The 13,058-nt window shown below is 40.2% G+C and overlaps 1 protein-coding gene across 1 annotated transcript in view; it reads left to right on the forward strand.

Moving 5' to 3' along the window:
* The first annotated feature begins 6,709 nt into the window (after nt 1-6,709).
* The window catches only part of LOC110162158 (uncharacterized), a 39,202-nt gene continuing 32,853 nt past the window's right edge, over nt 6,710-13,058 (forward strand). The window contains exons 1-2 of the mRNA XM_020927015.2: nt 6,710-6,919; nt 8,552-8,692. Of these exons, the coding sequence (XP_020782674.2) occupies nt 6,724-6,919; nt 8,552-8,692 (337 nt within the window). The 5' untranslated portion in view covers nt 6,710-6,723. The remainder of the gene's footprint in view (nt 6,920-8,551; nt 8,693-13,058) is intronic.

Below are 13,058 nucleotides of genomic sequence, written 5' to 3' on the forward strand. Positions count from 1 at the left end.
TGGAAAATAATGATACAAGCACAGTCACTATGGTAACAGCACAAAATTAAAGAGTTGGTGAACTAAATTTATGTTATCAAGTTCTTCTTAGTCCTTATCTAAAAATAGTTATACTTTTGTCATAGGTATCAGCTTCTTGTTATAGATAACATTTTGAGGAGTAGGATATTTAGTTTTAAATTGTTAATTGCCATGACAACGGTCTCAGTACAAAAGACTGTATAGTTTTTCTTCCTATACTTTTTAGTTCACAAGATAAAACAGTCAATGCTGTTTGAATAATTATGACAGAAACTCTTTTGTCACTTAAAGGCGCACTAGGTAACTTTTTGGTTGAGGGTCTGTCACCTTCTTATTTCTATGGATATGTCATTGCTGTGCCTGGAATGTTCCACAATATGACATTAAACAGATCTACCTTACACTTAGTTAATTACAAGTGGTTTTACTGCTCAAAAATACCTAGAAAAACAAGTACCATATTTTTCGGACCATAAGTCGCTACAGAGTATAAGTTGCACCAGCCAAAAAATGCGTAATGAAGAATTAAAAAACATATAAGTCACACTGGACTATTAGTCGCACTTATTGGGGGAAATTTATTTTATAAAATCAGAGACCAGGAACCGACATTTCATCTCAAAAGGCAAGTTCTAGTAATAACAATAGAACAGAGAACAACAGACTGTTAACGTCACATATGAACAGTTCTTCAGATAATTATAACATAAACAACAGAACAGAACAAGTTTAACAAACTCTCCATCTCACTCCAAATCACTAAATCCCCTGAATTCTTTATCCTCAGTGTGACTTCTGAGCAACTCTGTGACCTCTGGAGGTAAAAAGAGCACCAATTCCTCTTCTGTGTAGCTGTCGTCAGACTCAGCATCAGTTCCAGTTAGAATTATTCCGGCCTGTATGAATCCCGACAGGATGGTTTTAGTGTCACTGAAGTCCAGGCTTTGTTGATACATCCAGTGACTTCCAGGAAAGTTACATGGTGCACCCTTCCTGCTGCCGTGAAGTTGTATTCTCCATCCTTGCTTTCCGCCAGTCCCTCACAAGTTTCTCGCTCATTCCAAACTTTCTTTCTGCTGCTCGATTAGTGTTTTCGGCTGAATATTTCACTACTTGCAGCGAGACAGAGGCTCTTTCTGCAGAAGATATGCGCAGTAGAGCCAAGTGACAGTGGTACAGGAGTAACAGGAGCAGCAGATACTGACACACAAGCCTAGAGCCTCTCACGGCTGTCAGTGTGAAAATTTTAATATATAAGTCACGCTGGATTATAAATTGCAGGACCACCCAAACCATGAAAAAAGTGTGACTTATAGTCCTAAAAATATAGTATTCAGAGTGTGAGCAAGGTCGCCTCTCTACAGATCTAACCTGTAATTTGGTCTGGTTTCGTCTCCGTGATGATAGAAAGGTTAATGCCATACTGTGAAACATTCCAGACAAAGCAATAACATGAAAAACATATGGCAGACCCTCCACCAGAAAAATTATACAATTCAGATGTGTGTAAGTTGTCACTCTTGTATAATAATTGAAACATCTAACTAAAACTGTGATAATGTTGTATTCTTTCAGGTAACTTCTTCTTAATATGTAGTAATGTGGTTGTGTTATTTCCCATGTTCAAGTGCTCCGCAGAGACATCACAGAGAGACAGAGCAGAATTCTTCTTTTGTGTTTTTTTCTGTTTTCTACTGAGCCTCTAATCTCTCAGAACCCAACACACCCCTCCATCCCCACCTCACTGTGTGTCCATCGAACTCACCGGGGGGCGTTCGATTTGAACACCAGCTTAGCCCTCTTTGTGTCTTTCTGCTTCCTGCTTTAGGATAAACTCCCCCTCTTAGCCTTTCCCTTTTTCATCCTCAGCATTAGTCGAATAATGAGTAGACGCTGCGTTGATGCTCACGCTATCATCCACTTAACAACTTGGCCAGTCTGGAGTGATTTTAGAGCCTGTCCTCTATATTTTCTCATATAGCCTTTACCCCACCAAAAAAATAAAAAAAAAATACTCCAGAGGGCATCATCTAGCACCAACCCATCGACCACAATTAGGTTAAAGTCTTGTTTATAGTCACTGGCGAGTGTGTAAACCTTTATATTTTAAAATATTAATAAGCATGTAAAAGTGGCATCCTTATGTTTAAGTAGAGATTTCTAAATTTTGTGTACTTCTAGTAAACATCTAGTGATCACTAAACTTCCTCTTTTATGTGTTAATAATGAGGAGACCAGAAAAATTACCTAAATATATGAATAAATTAATTTGGGGATTGGCTTCACATTTTTGTAATAGAACATTCAAATTGACGTACCTCCAGGTAGCATTATGCTGCATTCATGTGCTCCTCGGGAACTTGGGATTCCAAGATGTCAAGATTTTGACTTTCATGTGCATTCATGTGCCTCTCTTGGAAAGTCTGGAATTTGATGTCTCTCTGCCCCAGGACCCCAGGATGTTTTGACTGTATTTTGTTCTCACCAATAACAAAATCCCTCCACTTCTTAACGTTTAGTTATTTGTTTACTTTTTCTAGTTAACCTTACATCAGTAGTTAAAGGGACAGTTCGGAATATTTGGATATATTTGGACATATGGCCTCATTTCCTAGTGAGCCAGAGTGTTGGAGACGTGTGGAGACACTTTTTTAAAATATTCCATCCAGTCCTTGTATTTGCAGAGGTCACTGGTGCTAGGCTAGTGCATGTCAATGGTCATAGTTATCCTGCCACTAAAAACAGTCTTACCCACTCCACAAAACACCCAAAACAAATCTATTATTACACCAGACTGTCCATGTAAATGTCTGTGTTGATATAGTAATGTTTGAAATAAAACCTACCCTTGTGTCGCACATGAATCGTCGCATTTTGAGGGACTGTTTTCTCATATATCAGTCCGCTGGTGCCAAGCTTTCTATCAGGCAGTACAACTCGCTGCTGCTGCTTAGACATAAACCTTCAAATGCAAGGTTGGTTTTACTTCTAAAATTATTCTATCTGCGCAGACATTCACTTTAACACTCTGGTGTAATAACAGATTTGCTTCGGGTGTTTTGTGGAGTGGGTAAGTTTTTAGTGGCAGGATAACTATGACCATTGACATGCGCTAGCCTAGCACCAGTGACCTCTGCAAATACAAGGACTGGATGGAATATTTTAAAAAGTGTCTTCACACGTCTCCAACACTCTGGCTAGTCCCAGGTCTTTCTTGTGCTGATCTGTTGCTCTTATGATCTGGATCACTGTCAGTAAAATCATCACCACAGAACAGTGACGTCAGGTGAAGTTGTGAGTTCCCACGTTGTTTTTCCAACCTGTGCTGCATTCATGTGCAATTTTCCAACTCGAAATACATTTTCCTGAGTTCCCGAAAACCACATGAAGTAAATAGCACTAAGTGAGTTGTTGCAACAGGCAGATAGATCATTTTGTGTCTATCAATGTCTATGATCCACAGCTGTTTGGTTTTAATTACATTTTTATTGATCTTTCGGGACGCCTCTTGACTTCCTGAATATGTCCCTGATTTGAATATTTGCTTCTTAATTGGGCCGAGGTTTGTCTATGTTTACACTCAACGATTCCTTTCTATTGCCTCTCACATTCTGCTCTAACAAGGTTTTAATTACATAATGCTAATGAGCCTCATTTATTATGTTTACCAGCAGCAATAAGCAATGACTCCAAACATTAATCTCTTTACTAATTATGAAAAATGTTATTTGGGTTAGACCTCGCCATTGTCCAAGTCCCTTTAAAGACATAACTCACAGCGTTGCAGTCGCTGTTAGCACGCTCCCTGTTGTTAGGGGGGAGACGGAGACAGGACCAACTAATCTTTGGCTGAAAATGAGGCCGGCGGAGTTTCCTTTTCGGTCCGAGGAGGAAGTTTCCAGAAGATCTACTGCTGAGAATTGTCCCATATTTAGTTTCATAGTAACTTAGGACGTGAACTGGGCTGTGCAAAGTTTGGGGGAGACTAAAATAAGAAACTGAATGTACCGTCTCTGGAAAATGTATTAAGGGAAGTTGTACAAGTTAATCTAGTGTTTGCACAAATGCTGCAAGTAAGCCTGTATTAGACCCCAGAAATGATCAGCTAATGTGGCAAAAAGCCTATAGTTAATTAATGTAAGCAGTGCAGTTGGATTTGAACAATATAAAACTCATTAAACATCACCACATTTTTAGTATTGCAAATTTTAAAAGTTCGCTGTCTAACTTAACTTCTAGGGCCTGATCTTGCCCCCAGTCTTAGCACTTAGCGCAAGTGTGGGGTATTGAGTTCTAAACAAGACGTGTGTCGTGTCAGAATATCAGGTGGAATGGAGCAGACTGAGGGCAGGTGTGGCGCGTACAGTGAATTGATAGAATCGTAAAAATAAATAAAAATATCAAACGAGCCTGTTGAAAAACAACAGGTAACATGCTCAAGGCTTCTTTTATTTGGAAATATATTAGGGTGATAACTGCTTAACATTCATAACATGTTCGTGTGCTGTGCGGGAGTCGTCCAGATGCCCTCCCGCAGCAGAGCACAGCCCCTCGCCCGCTCCCTGTATCGGCTCAGCTCTGCCCTATAGTTTAGTTTAGTCTGGATCTGCACAAAAGCTGCTCATTCACATGAGGCCGTTTACAGTGATGTCCTAAAGTGTGTATTCTAACTCTGCGGTTTGTCTATGCTCCTAATGCTGCTATGTCGAGTTCCTCACATTCTCGTGGCCAGACTCAAAGCAGTAACATCAGAAACATTTATATGACAATAAACATATTCCATAATCCGCAAGACATTGACCTGTGATGGACTAAATGCAGTGGACCTGAGAGACAAGAATGTGAAAGGTCAGCGGTAGCAGAGGTGGACATTTGTACCTCAGGTGAGTCTGTGGGAGCAGACTGTTGGGACATGCTGTCACTTTATATATTTGTACCGTCCCACTCCAGCTTCCAGCAGCGAAGTACAGCCCCACCTGGACACGCCCACTTGCGCTTAGTGCTAGGACTGGGGGCAAGATCGGGCCCTTAGTCTCCATGGATATGTTATGTTCCACAGTATGGATCTGTCTTCGATGTATTCAGTAACAAGCTCAAAAATACCTTGAAAAATATGGATTCTTGCTTTGAGCAGGATTTCCTCTCATCTCCACAGATCTGACATGTTAGCTTAGCTGATGGCAGTCTCACTCTCAGTTAAGATATAGACAGAAGATAGGTTTTATGCTGTACTGTTGGCTGATTAGTACATGAATAAGGTTGGCAATAGTTTTCAAAATCTTGGACTCCCTTGCCTTTCTTTGGGCAGTTTTCCCTTTATATACTGTAGATAGATTGCAGATTGCATTTGAGTTTTCTGGTATCTTCAACCTTAAACTTGCACATTTTGCTCAGTATAGACTTACACTCCAGCAAAGTACTACTCCCAATCATAATCCTCCTAATACTCAAAATCTTGAAAACCCACTGCTTTAATCCACCGTTCCAGACAGGTTTGGCAAAGGAACATTGAAAGAGAATCAAATAAACAACAGGAGAGCACTGCTGACAATTACCAACTAGAAGAAAAAGCCAACCATCTAGGTCCAAGTATCTCAATAACTGTTCTTACAAATCTCTGTTGCTCCAAATAAGAAATTAGTTGAAAAATTAGCCCAAAACGTTACCATTGCAATGGACTACAGATCGTTTTTCATGCCCGATGCTGATACCGATTGTTAAGAATCCTGAGAAACCAATGGCCGATAAGCTCTGTCGATATTTCTGGGTTGATATTTAGAGCTGATTTTGATTATTTTCCTCAAATGATGAAATTAAAATTGACTACAAATTCACCCACAGCCCTTTTTTTTTTTACCACAAACCTTCAAGAAATCTCTGTGGGTCCTACTTTATGAAGTTATATTAACACTTTAATTTGAAGATAAGATAACGCTTTGTGTGGATTTTTACGCGTCAGATCGACCAAAACAAAACATCAGTCTGTAGTGGGCCTCTCCACAATTAAAGGGCCCTTATTTTGCCATTTTCTATGTTATAATGTTGTTTCCTCATCACAAATATACCTGGAGTTGTATTTTGTTTCGTTCACACATGTTTAACACAAAAACCCTGCAGATTTAGACTGAGTTCTTCTCTGAAATGGAAAACACATTGTTCTACCTTGTGATGCCACGAGGTAATACAGGAATGGCTCCAATGTGTTTTTAAACTCCATGGACCATCACTAGAATCATTTGAATGATTTTAGCCCTGGAATTGCCAGTCTCTGCCGAACTAAAGGTAAAAGGAGCTGTTAACTTAACTACCAATAAATGGCATCACAAGGTGGAATAGAGCATTTTGAACTTTGAAGATGCAGACAGAATGGCCAAGCATGTGTGAGTGAAACAAAACAAAACTCCAGGTGTGTTTCTGAGGAGGTAACAACAGTATAACTTGACATAAAGCTCACAAGAATCACCGTTAACATACCCATCAATACATGAAAAACCAGAATCCCTTTAACCAAGCTATAAAACCATCACAAACTTGATATCAAATCCCTATGTTACCTTCATCTCAACACATTTCTATTCCCCGTTATCGTCTGCATCTGTCCGTACCATCTCCCCTCCTCACCTCCGCCCCAGGACCTGAGAGCTCTTCATGTTTTGACTGTATTTTGTGTTAACGGTCGGCTGCGCAGGTGTGACCAGGTCTATGAAGGATAAGGTGACCAAACCCACGGCCATGGCGCAGGGGAGGGTGGCTCATATGATAGAATGGCAGAGCTGGAGCACACCCTCTGCTGGACCGCTGGGGAAATCCAACTTCCAGAGAGAAAAGCAGAGGCGACTGGAGAACGATGCCTACAGTGATCTGAGCGACGGGGAGAAGGAGGCACGGTTTGCTGCAGGTAAGTTCAACATCAGTATTACAAAAAACAAAAAAAGAGATACACAGGTAGTTTTTTAGTTTCAGTTAATATCTGTTTCTCGAAGGGGAGTCAGTATTTTTGTATTGATTAATATGGTTTTCCAATTTCTTTTTGTAAAGCCTGAAATCCCAACAGCAGTCGCCTCACAGGGTTTCACAAAATTGTCAATTTAACAGACACAGAAAGTTAAAAAATGAACAGTGAAACAGTCCTTGGTCAATAACAATCCGTGTATCATTGGTTCATTTGTTTTTCAATATAAATCCATTATTTATTTGTTATTATTATTCATTATCTGACTCCAAAATCAAAATGATACGTGACTTGAACTGAGATGTCAGACTGAACCAGGACTGATCTACGACTAAAACAGGTCCAGGACTGAGGCCTTGACCAGACCAGAACCAGGCTGTGATTGAGACAGGATTTAGACCGGGACTGAGACTGGGACTGAGACCGTTACTGACTGGGACTAGATCGAGACCAGACCAGGACTAAGTCTGGGACCATACCGGGACCAGAACTAGGACGAGACCATGACTGAGACCGGGACTGAGACTGGAACTGAGACCGGGACCAGACCAGGACTAAGTCTGGGACCATACCGGGACCAGAACTAGGACGAGACCATGACTGAGACTGGGACTAAGACTGGAACTGAGACCGGGACCAGACCAGGACTGAAAACAGTTTAGTCGTGGTTTAGTCCTGGTTCAATCCGACATCTCAGTTTAAGTCACGGAAATGGGAAACCGCTATTATCCGTTTTTTTCCATTATTCATTTAAACAAAAAAACGAAAACTGAAAAAACAAATTGTTATCCGTTTTTTTTTTTCATTTTGGTTTTGAAGACAAATGATTAAGAAAACATTATAACGAATGATACACAGATTAATAACAGACAGATTAACCAACATTCAAAGGAAACACGTAAATGGAGAACTGTCCAGTACTAGGAAAAACTTCAGTGAAAATAGAGTAAAATAATGTTAAATTTGTTAATAATAATAATGCATTAGTTTTACATGCCACTTTTCGAGATGTCGCTTTAGAATTTCATCATTTTTCCTTCACTCTACACTTAATTTAAGAAAGGCTGAAGTGACATTGATTCAAGCTTTAAGATGTTTCACTTTTGATGTCTTACTTTAATAAAAACAGTTAGACTTATCCCCGTAATTAGTATCTTTACATATTATACACTACCAGTCAAAAGTTTGGGCACTTGGTTGGCAGTTAAGACAAAAGTGTGAAATAACTGAAAATCATGTTTTAGATTTCCGATTCTTCTAAATGGCTTTGATCGCCGCTGCTTTGCACTCGCGGCACTCCAGTGATGAACCCTGACAAGGCACAGCTTTGAAGTGAATTTCAGGGACTTTATCTTGAAAATCATTGAGAGAAGGCAAGGGTGGCTACTTTGAGCATTTGAATAATACATATAAAGCATATTTAGAGTTATATATTTTTTCTTGCGCCATATATTTGATATCTTTAGTTGTTATGAAGAAAATAGTAAATGCACAGAAAAACCATTGAAAGAGAAGGTGTGTCCAGACCTTTGACTCGTATAGTGTATATATTTAAGTGTTCTGTTTTTGCTCTTACAGGAATCATGCAGCAGTTTGCCATCTCCGAGGCTACTCTGTTTGGCTGGAACTCTCTGGATGGGGACAGTGTGGGGGCGGAGTCAAACCACGGCAGTGTGGCCCATCTGAGCGAAGTTAATCAAGAGAGCATCACCAGCAGAGGTAAAACTCACTACTGTAACTTCTTTATCAAAACCATCTTGATATTATTGTAGATGTGTAAATCTGAGTAAGTGGCTTATAGATATAGACAAAACAAAGAAAATTACTTACTGCTAAGTAGGGATGTAACAATAACCGAAATATCGTGATATCGTATTGTCAAAAGTCTCACAATATATTGAATTACAAGTTCCTTCGCTTAAATGCATTGTTTTATCATAGCAACAGCTTATAAACATAGGGAACTACATCTCCCTTGATTCATTTCAGTGCAAACACCATGAAGAAATATGTTTTTTACTTGAATTCTTGGGATTATGACAGAAATAACTCACACCAAAATCTTGTCAAGGTATTTTAAAAGCAAAAATGTGTCTGATCTACAATTATATAAGCCTCTTCAAAATATCGCAGTAAATATCGTACCGTGAGATGCATATCGTGATAATATTGTACCGAAAGATTTGGATATCGTTACGTTCCTACTGCTGGAGAACCACTCTACCACTGCGTTATGTAAAATTGTAAACTTTAATAACTAATAACATGAGAATGTGCACACTGTTTCCACACTATATACCTTTTTTGGATCAAGTTAGTTATCACAGTCATTGTAACTAGGCAACATTTAAGTCTGTGTTCTAATGTTCAGGCCATAGACGTATAATTAGGAGATGCAGTGCTCCGTGTTCATGCCATCGATCACTTAGCAACTCGGCGTGAAGATTTTAGAACACCGCAGGCAGTTCGCTGATTTTGTGTGGTTCTGGTAAGCCCCTAGTGAGCACCAAATCTCCTCTTTTACACGGTACTGGGGAGGAGAGCAGATAGATCACGCAGTATCATAAAATAAACTTCTTGAAATTTGATATGCTTTAACATGGGGATTGGCTTCAGTGTTCATTTGTATGTGAAGGAGCTTTTGATTTGATGTAACTCCGGGTAGCAGCGGCGCCAACTGAGCAATGGGCAGAGATACATAATTTAACATCTGTGAATGTCTGTGTTTGGTCTTTCTCTTGAGTTTTTGATACAGACAAATCAGTGCTGGTTTGAGTTTTAACAAGTTTGCATTCAAAGTCAGATCAAAAGCTTATCTGGAGTTGTGTTTTGTTTCATTCACACATGTTTAACACACAAACCCTGCATATTTAAAACTACCACTACATGACATTACAAGATGGAACAGAGCATTTTAAGCTCTGGACATCCATCCATTTATCCATTTTCTTCCGCTTCTCCGGGGCTGGGTTGCGGGGTCAGCAGTCTAAGTAGGGACTCCCAGACTTCCTTCACCCCAGACACGTCCTCCAGCTCCTCCGGGGGGATCCTGAGGTGTTCCCAGGCCAGCCGAGAGACAGTCCCTCCAGCCTCCTCTCTGTGGCACATGCCCGGAACACCTCCCGAGAGAGGCGCCCAGCAGACCTCCGGAACAGATGCCCGAGCCACCTCAGCTGCTCCTCTCGACGTGGAGGAGCAGCAGCTCTACTCCGAGCTCCTCCCGTGTGACTGAGCTCCTCACCCTAATTCTAAGGGAGCGCCCAGCCACCCTGCGGAGGAAACTCATTTCAACCGCTTGTACCCACGATCTCGTCCTTTCGGTCATTACCCTAAGCTATGGAGATGTTGTCAGATAATAATAACGGATGAGTCAAACGTGAGTGAATGAAATAAAACACAACTTCAGGCATGTTTTTGAGGAGGTAACAGCATTCTAACATGGCTTAAAGCTCACAAGATTCAGTTTTGCGTAACATTCCACCTTTAATAGCTGAAATCTTCTATTTTGTAATCTGCATCAATAACATGAATCTTATTTACTGTAAGGATCTACTAATCTTCCTTTTGACCTTCTGCTCATCTGGGCCATGTATCTTTTCAACCCTTAACCATGACTTATCGATGCTGTGGTCATGCTTTATCACTCGGGTAATACTGTTTCCCCCACAATCCCCTGAGGAGGCCTTAGATTAACTTAACCACAGAAAACCTCCTGCGTTCATAAATATGTCTCAGGCTATAGAAATAGTGCAGGACATGACCTTACACAGTGGCGGTCTATACGTTATGTGGAGCCGGGTGCTTCTGTTGTGCTTACAGTGGAGGTTTGTGAAAATTAGAGTCTTGTTTGCAGCTAAAAATAGACGTGTCAGTTATGGAGGCGACCGGCTGGAAAGGACTTTTGGAGGACGGCCACCGATCGCAGCTGGGTTCACCGCTACGAGGCTCACGCGCAAAAAAACAATATCGCACAGACAATAAGAGAGTTCTGTAGGGGATAAATAATGTAAAGTGTATCTTATGAAAGTAGTGGCCTTCCCATATAAATGTTTTAACAGACAGATAAAAAGAAATAGCAAGGTTATTGATGTTAAATGAATGTATAGAAAGTGTAGGGGTGATGGAAGTTTGGACATCAGTGCTTTGTTGGATACATTTTCATGCTTGACAAGTCTGTCCCTCTTACTTTTCTAAAACTGTGGTTGTATCCTTGGGCAAGACATTTCACCCACATTGCCTAGTATGAATATCGTGTGTGTGTGTTTGAGTGTTGGTTGGATGGTTTTCTGTGTATTAATCAACTGTCTTAACTTAGAGCCTGTTTACACGAGAACGCTTACGGGTAAAAATGACAAAATATTTTATCGGAAGTGCCTTTCGTTTAGACATGATGGCATTTTGGGGGCTTAAATACGCAAAAATTTGAAACCACTTTGGACTCTGGAAAAGTTGAATACTTTCTGCTGTAGCGTTTCTGCCTACACTGCCCAAGACTCAAAACTCTGGTCAGATCTGCTCACATCGCGTACACGTTTACGTCACATTCATCACCCCCTAGCCACCTGACATGCATACCCAATCGAATTCCACACACGCAGATTTCCTCCCGAAAAAGCTTATCTAAATGCAGAATAAAAAGTGAAGACGTGTCGCCACTTTTGCGTCTTCTGTTCAGACCGTCATCATATAAACAACAGCTCAGGACCGACCAACAAGCGCTGGGGTCTAAACTTGGCTGCCCATTCAAGTCAGTGACCTGAGCTCAATGGCGCATGTCTCCAGATTAGCCTAACCTGGCTGGGTGGCTTCCGGTGGCTCCCTGCTCATTGAATAGTGCTCTTTTCTCATACGGGTGCACGCAACCGCTCTCAAAGACCGCAGTCTTGTTTATCACGTGATCACTTTGATCAATCAGAGTGAGAGGAGCTAGAGCGGAGCTGGAGCTAATGATTAAAAAGACAACTGAAGGATTTTGAGCTGAGAAAAAGTTTATCATCTAAAAATAGCTCAAAATCCGACCTTTTTGAAAACTGTAGGTGCCCTGTCAGCCGAACACAAGCAGTTTGTAGGCAGGAGGGTTTTTTTCACTTTAGTACCAGTGACTGGCCACTACACCAACTCAAGACATCTCTAAGCAACAATACCCTATCCAGTTATTTGAATAGATCCATACCAGTCAATCACAGTCACTCATTTGTTACACATGTCATCTCCTCTGAATATACTGGTATGATTTAGATTCTACTTCTTTTACCTCAGATAAATAAGTTAGTTTGGTGTTTTGTTTGTTGTTTCTGCAGACATTTGTGTTTTTTCCTCTGGTATTTTCTTTTCTTTTTTTACTCTATAGCCACTAGGCCTGTCATGTTAACAAATTTTGAAGTGCGATATATTGCTTAAAGGTGTATTGTGTAACTTTTCATGTGGAGGGTCCATCAAGCGCTTTTCTCCATGTTATTGTGTCTGAAACGTTTCACAGTCTGGAATTAAACCTTTCTATCTTCATGAAGACCAAGTTAGATCAAGTTACAGGTCAGATCTGTGAAGATGCGATGCCACTCACAGTCCGAATATCTGTTTTTCGAGGTATTTTTGAGCTATAAAACCACCTGTACTTGAATAAATGTAAGTTAGACCTGTTTAATGTCATACTGTGGAACATTCCAGGTAGAGCAAGGACATACCCATAGAAACAAACAGGTGATGATCCACCAAACAAAAAGTTACACAGTGCACCTTTAAGTAAATATAGACAATAAACAATAATATTGAAACAAATTTATGTCACAAAAAGTACACAAAAACTATTCTGAACGTGAAATATTATTAAAAAATATCCTAAGCTGCAATAAATAAACAGCAGAATTTTAAGTTGTTTTTTTTTTGGTTAGTTTTCAACTGTAATGAGTCAAATAAGTTATTAATTCAACCTTCTACAATTCAAATTTGATCATATAGCCAAAAACAAACCATAATTTTCTCAGAAGTGCAAATAAAATGTAGCCAGGCTGGTGCCACCTAGTGCCTCCACTCAGTTTCATTTCTCTCCAGCAACTAGGTCAGGAATCAAAATACACTAGATGGT

The sequence above is a fragment of the Boleophthalmus pectinirostris genome, unplaced genomic scaffold (assembly GCF_026225935.1).
Source record: "Boleophthalmus pectinirostris isolate CB_2022bp ecotype Guang Dong unplaced genomic scaffold, ASM2622593v1 HiC_scaffold_21, whole genome shotgun sequence".
Lineage (NCBI taxonomy): Eukaryota > Metazoa > Chordata > Actinopteri > Gobiiformes > Gobiidae > Boleophthalmus > Boleophthalmus pectinirostris.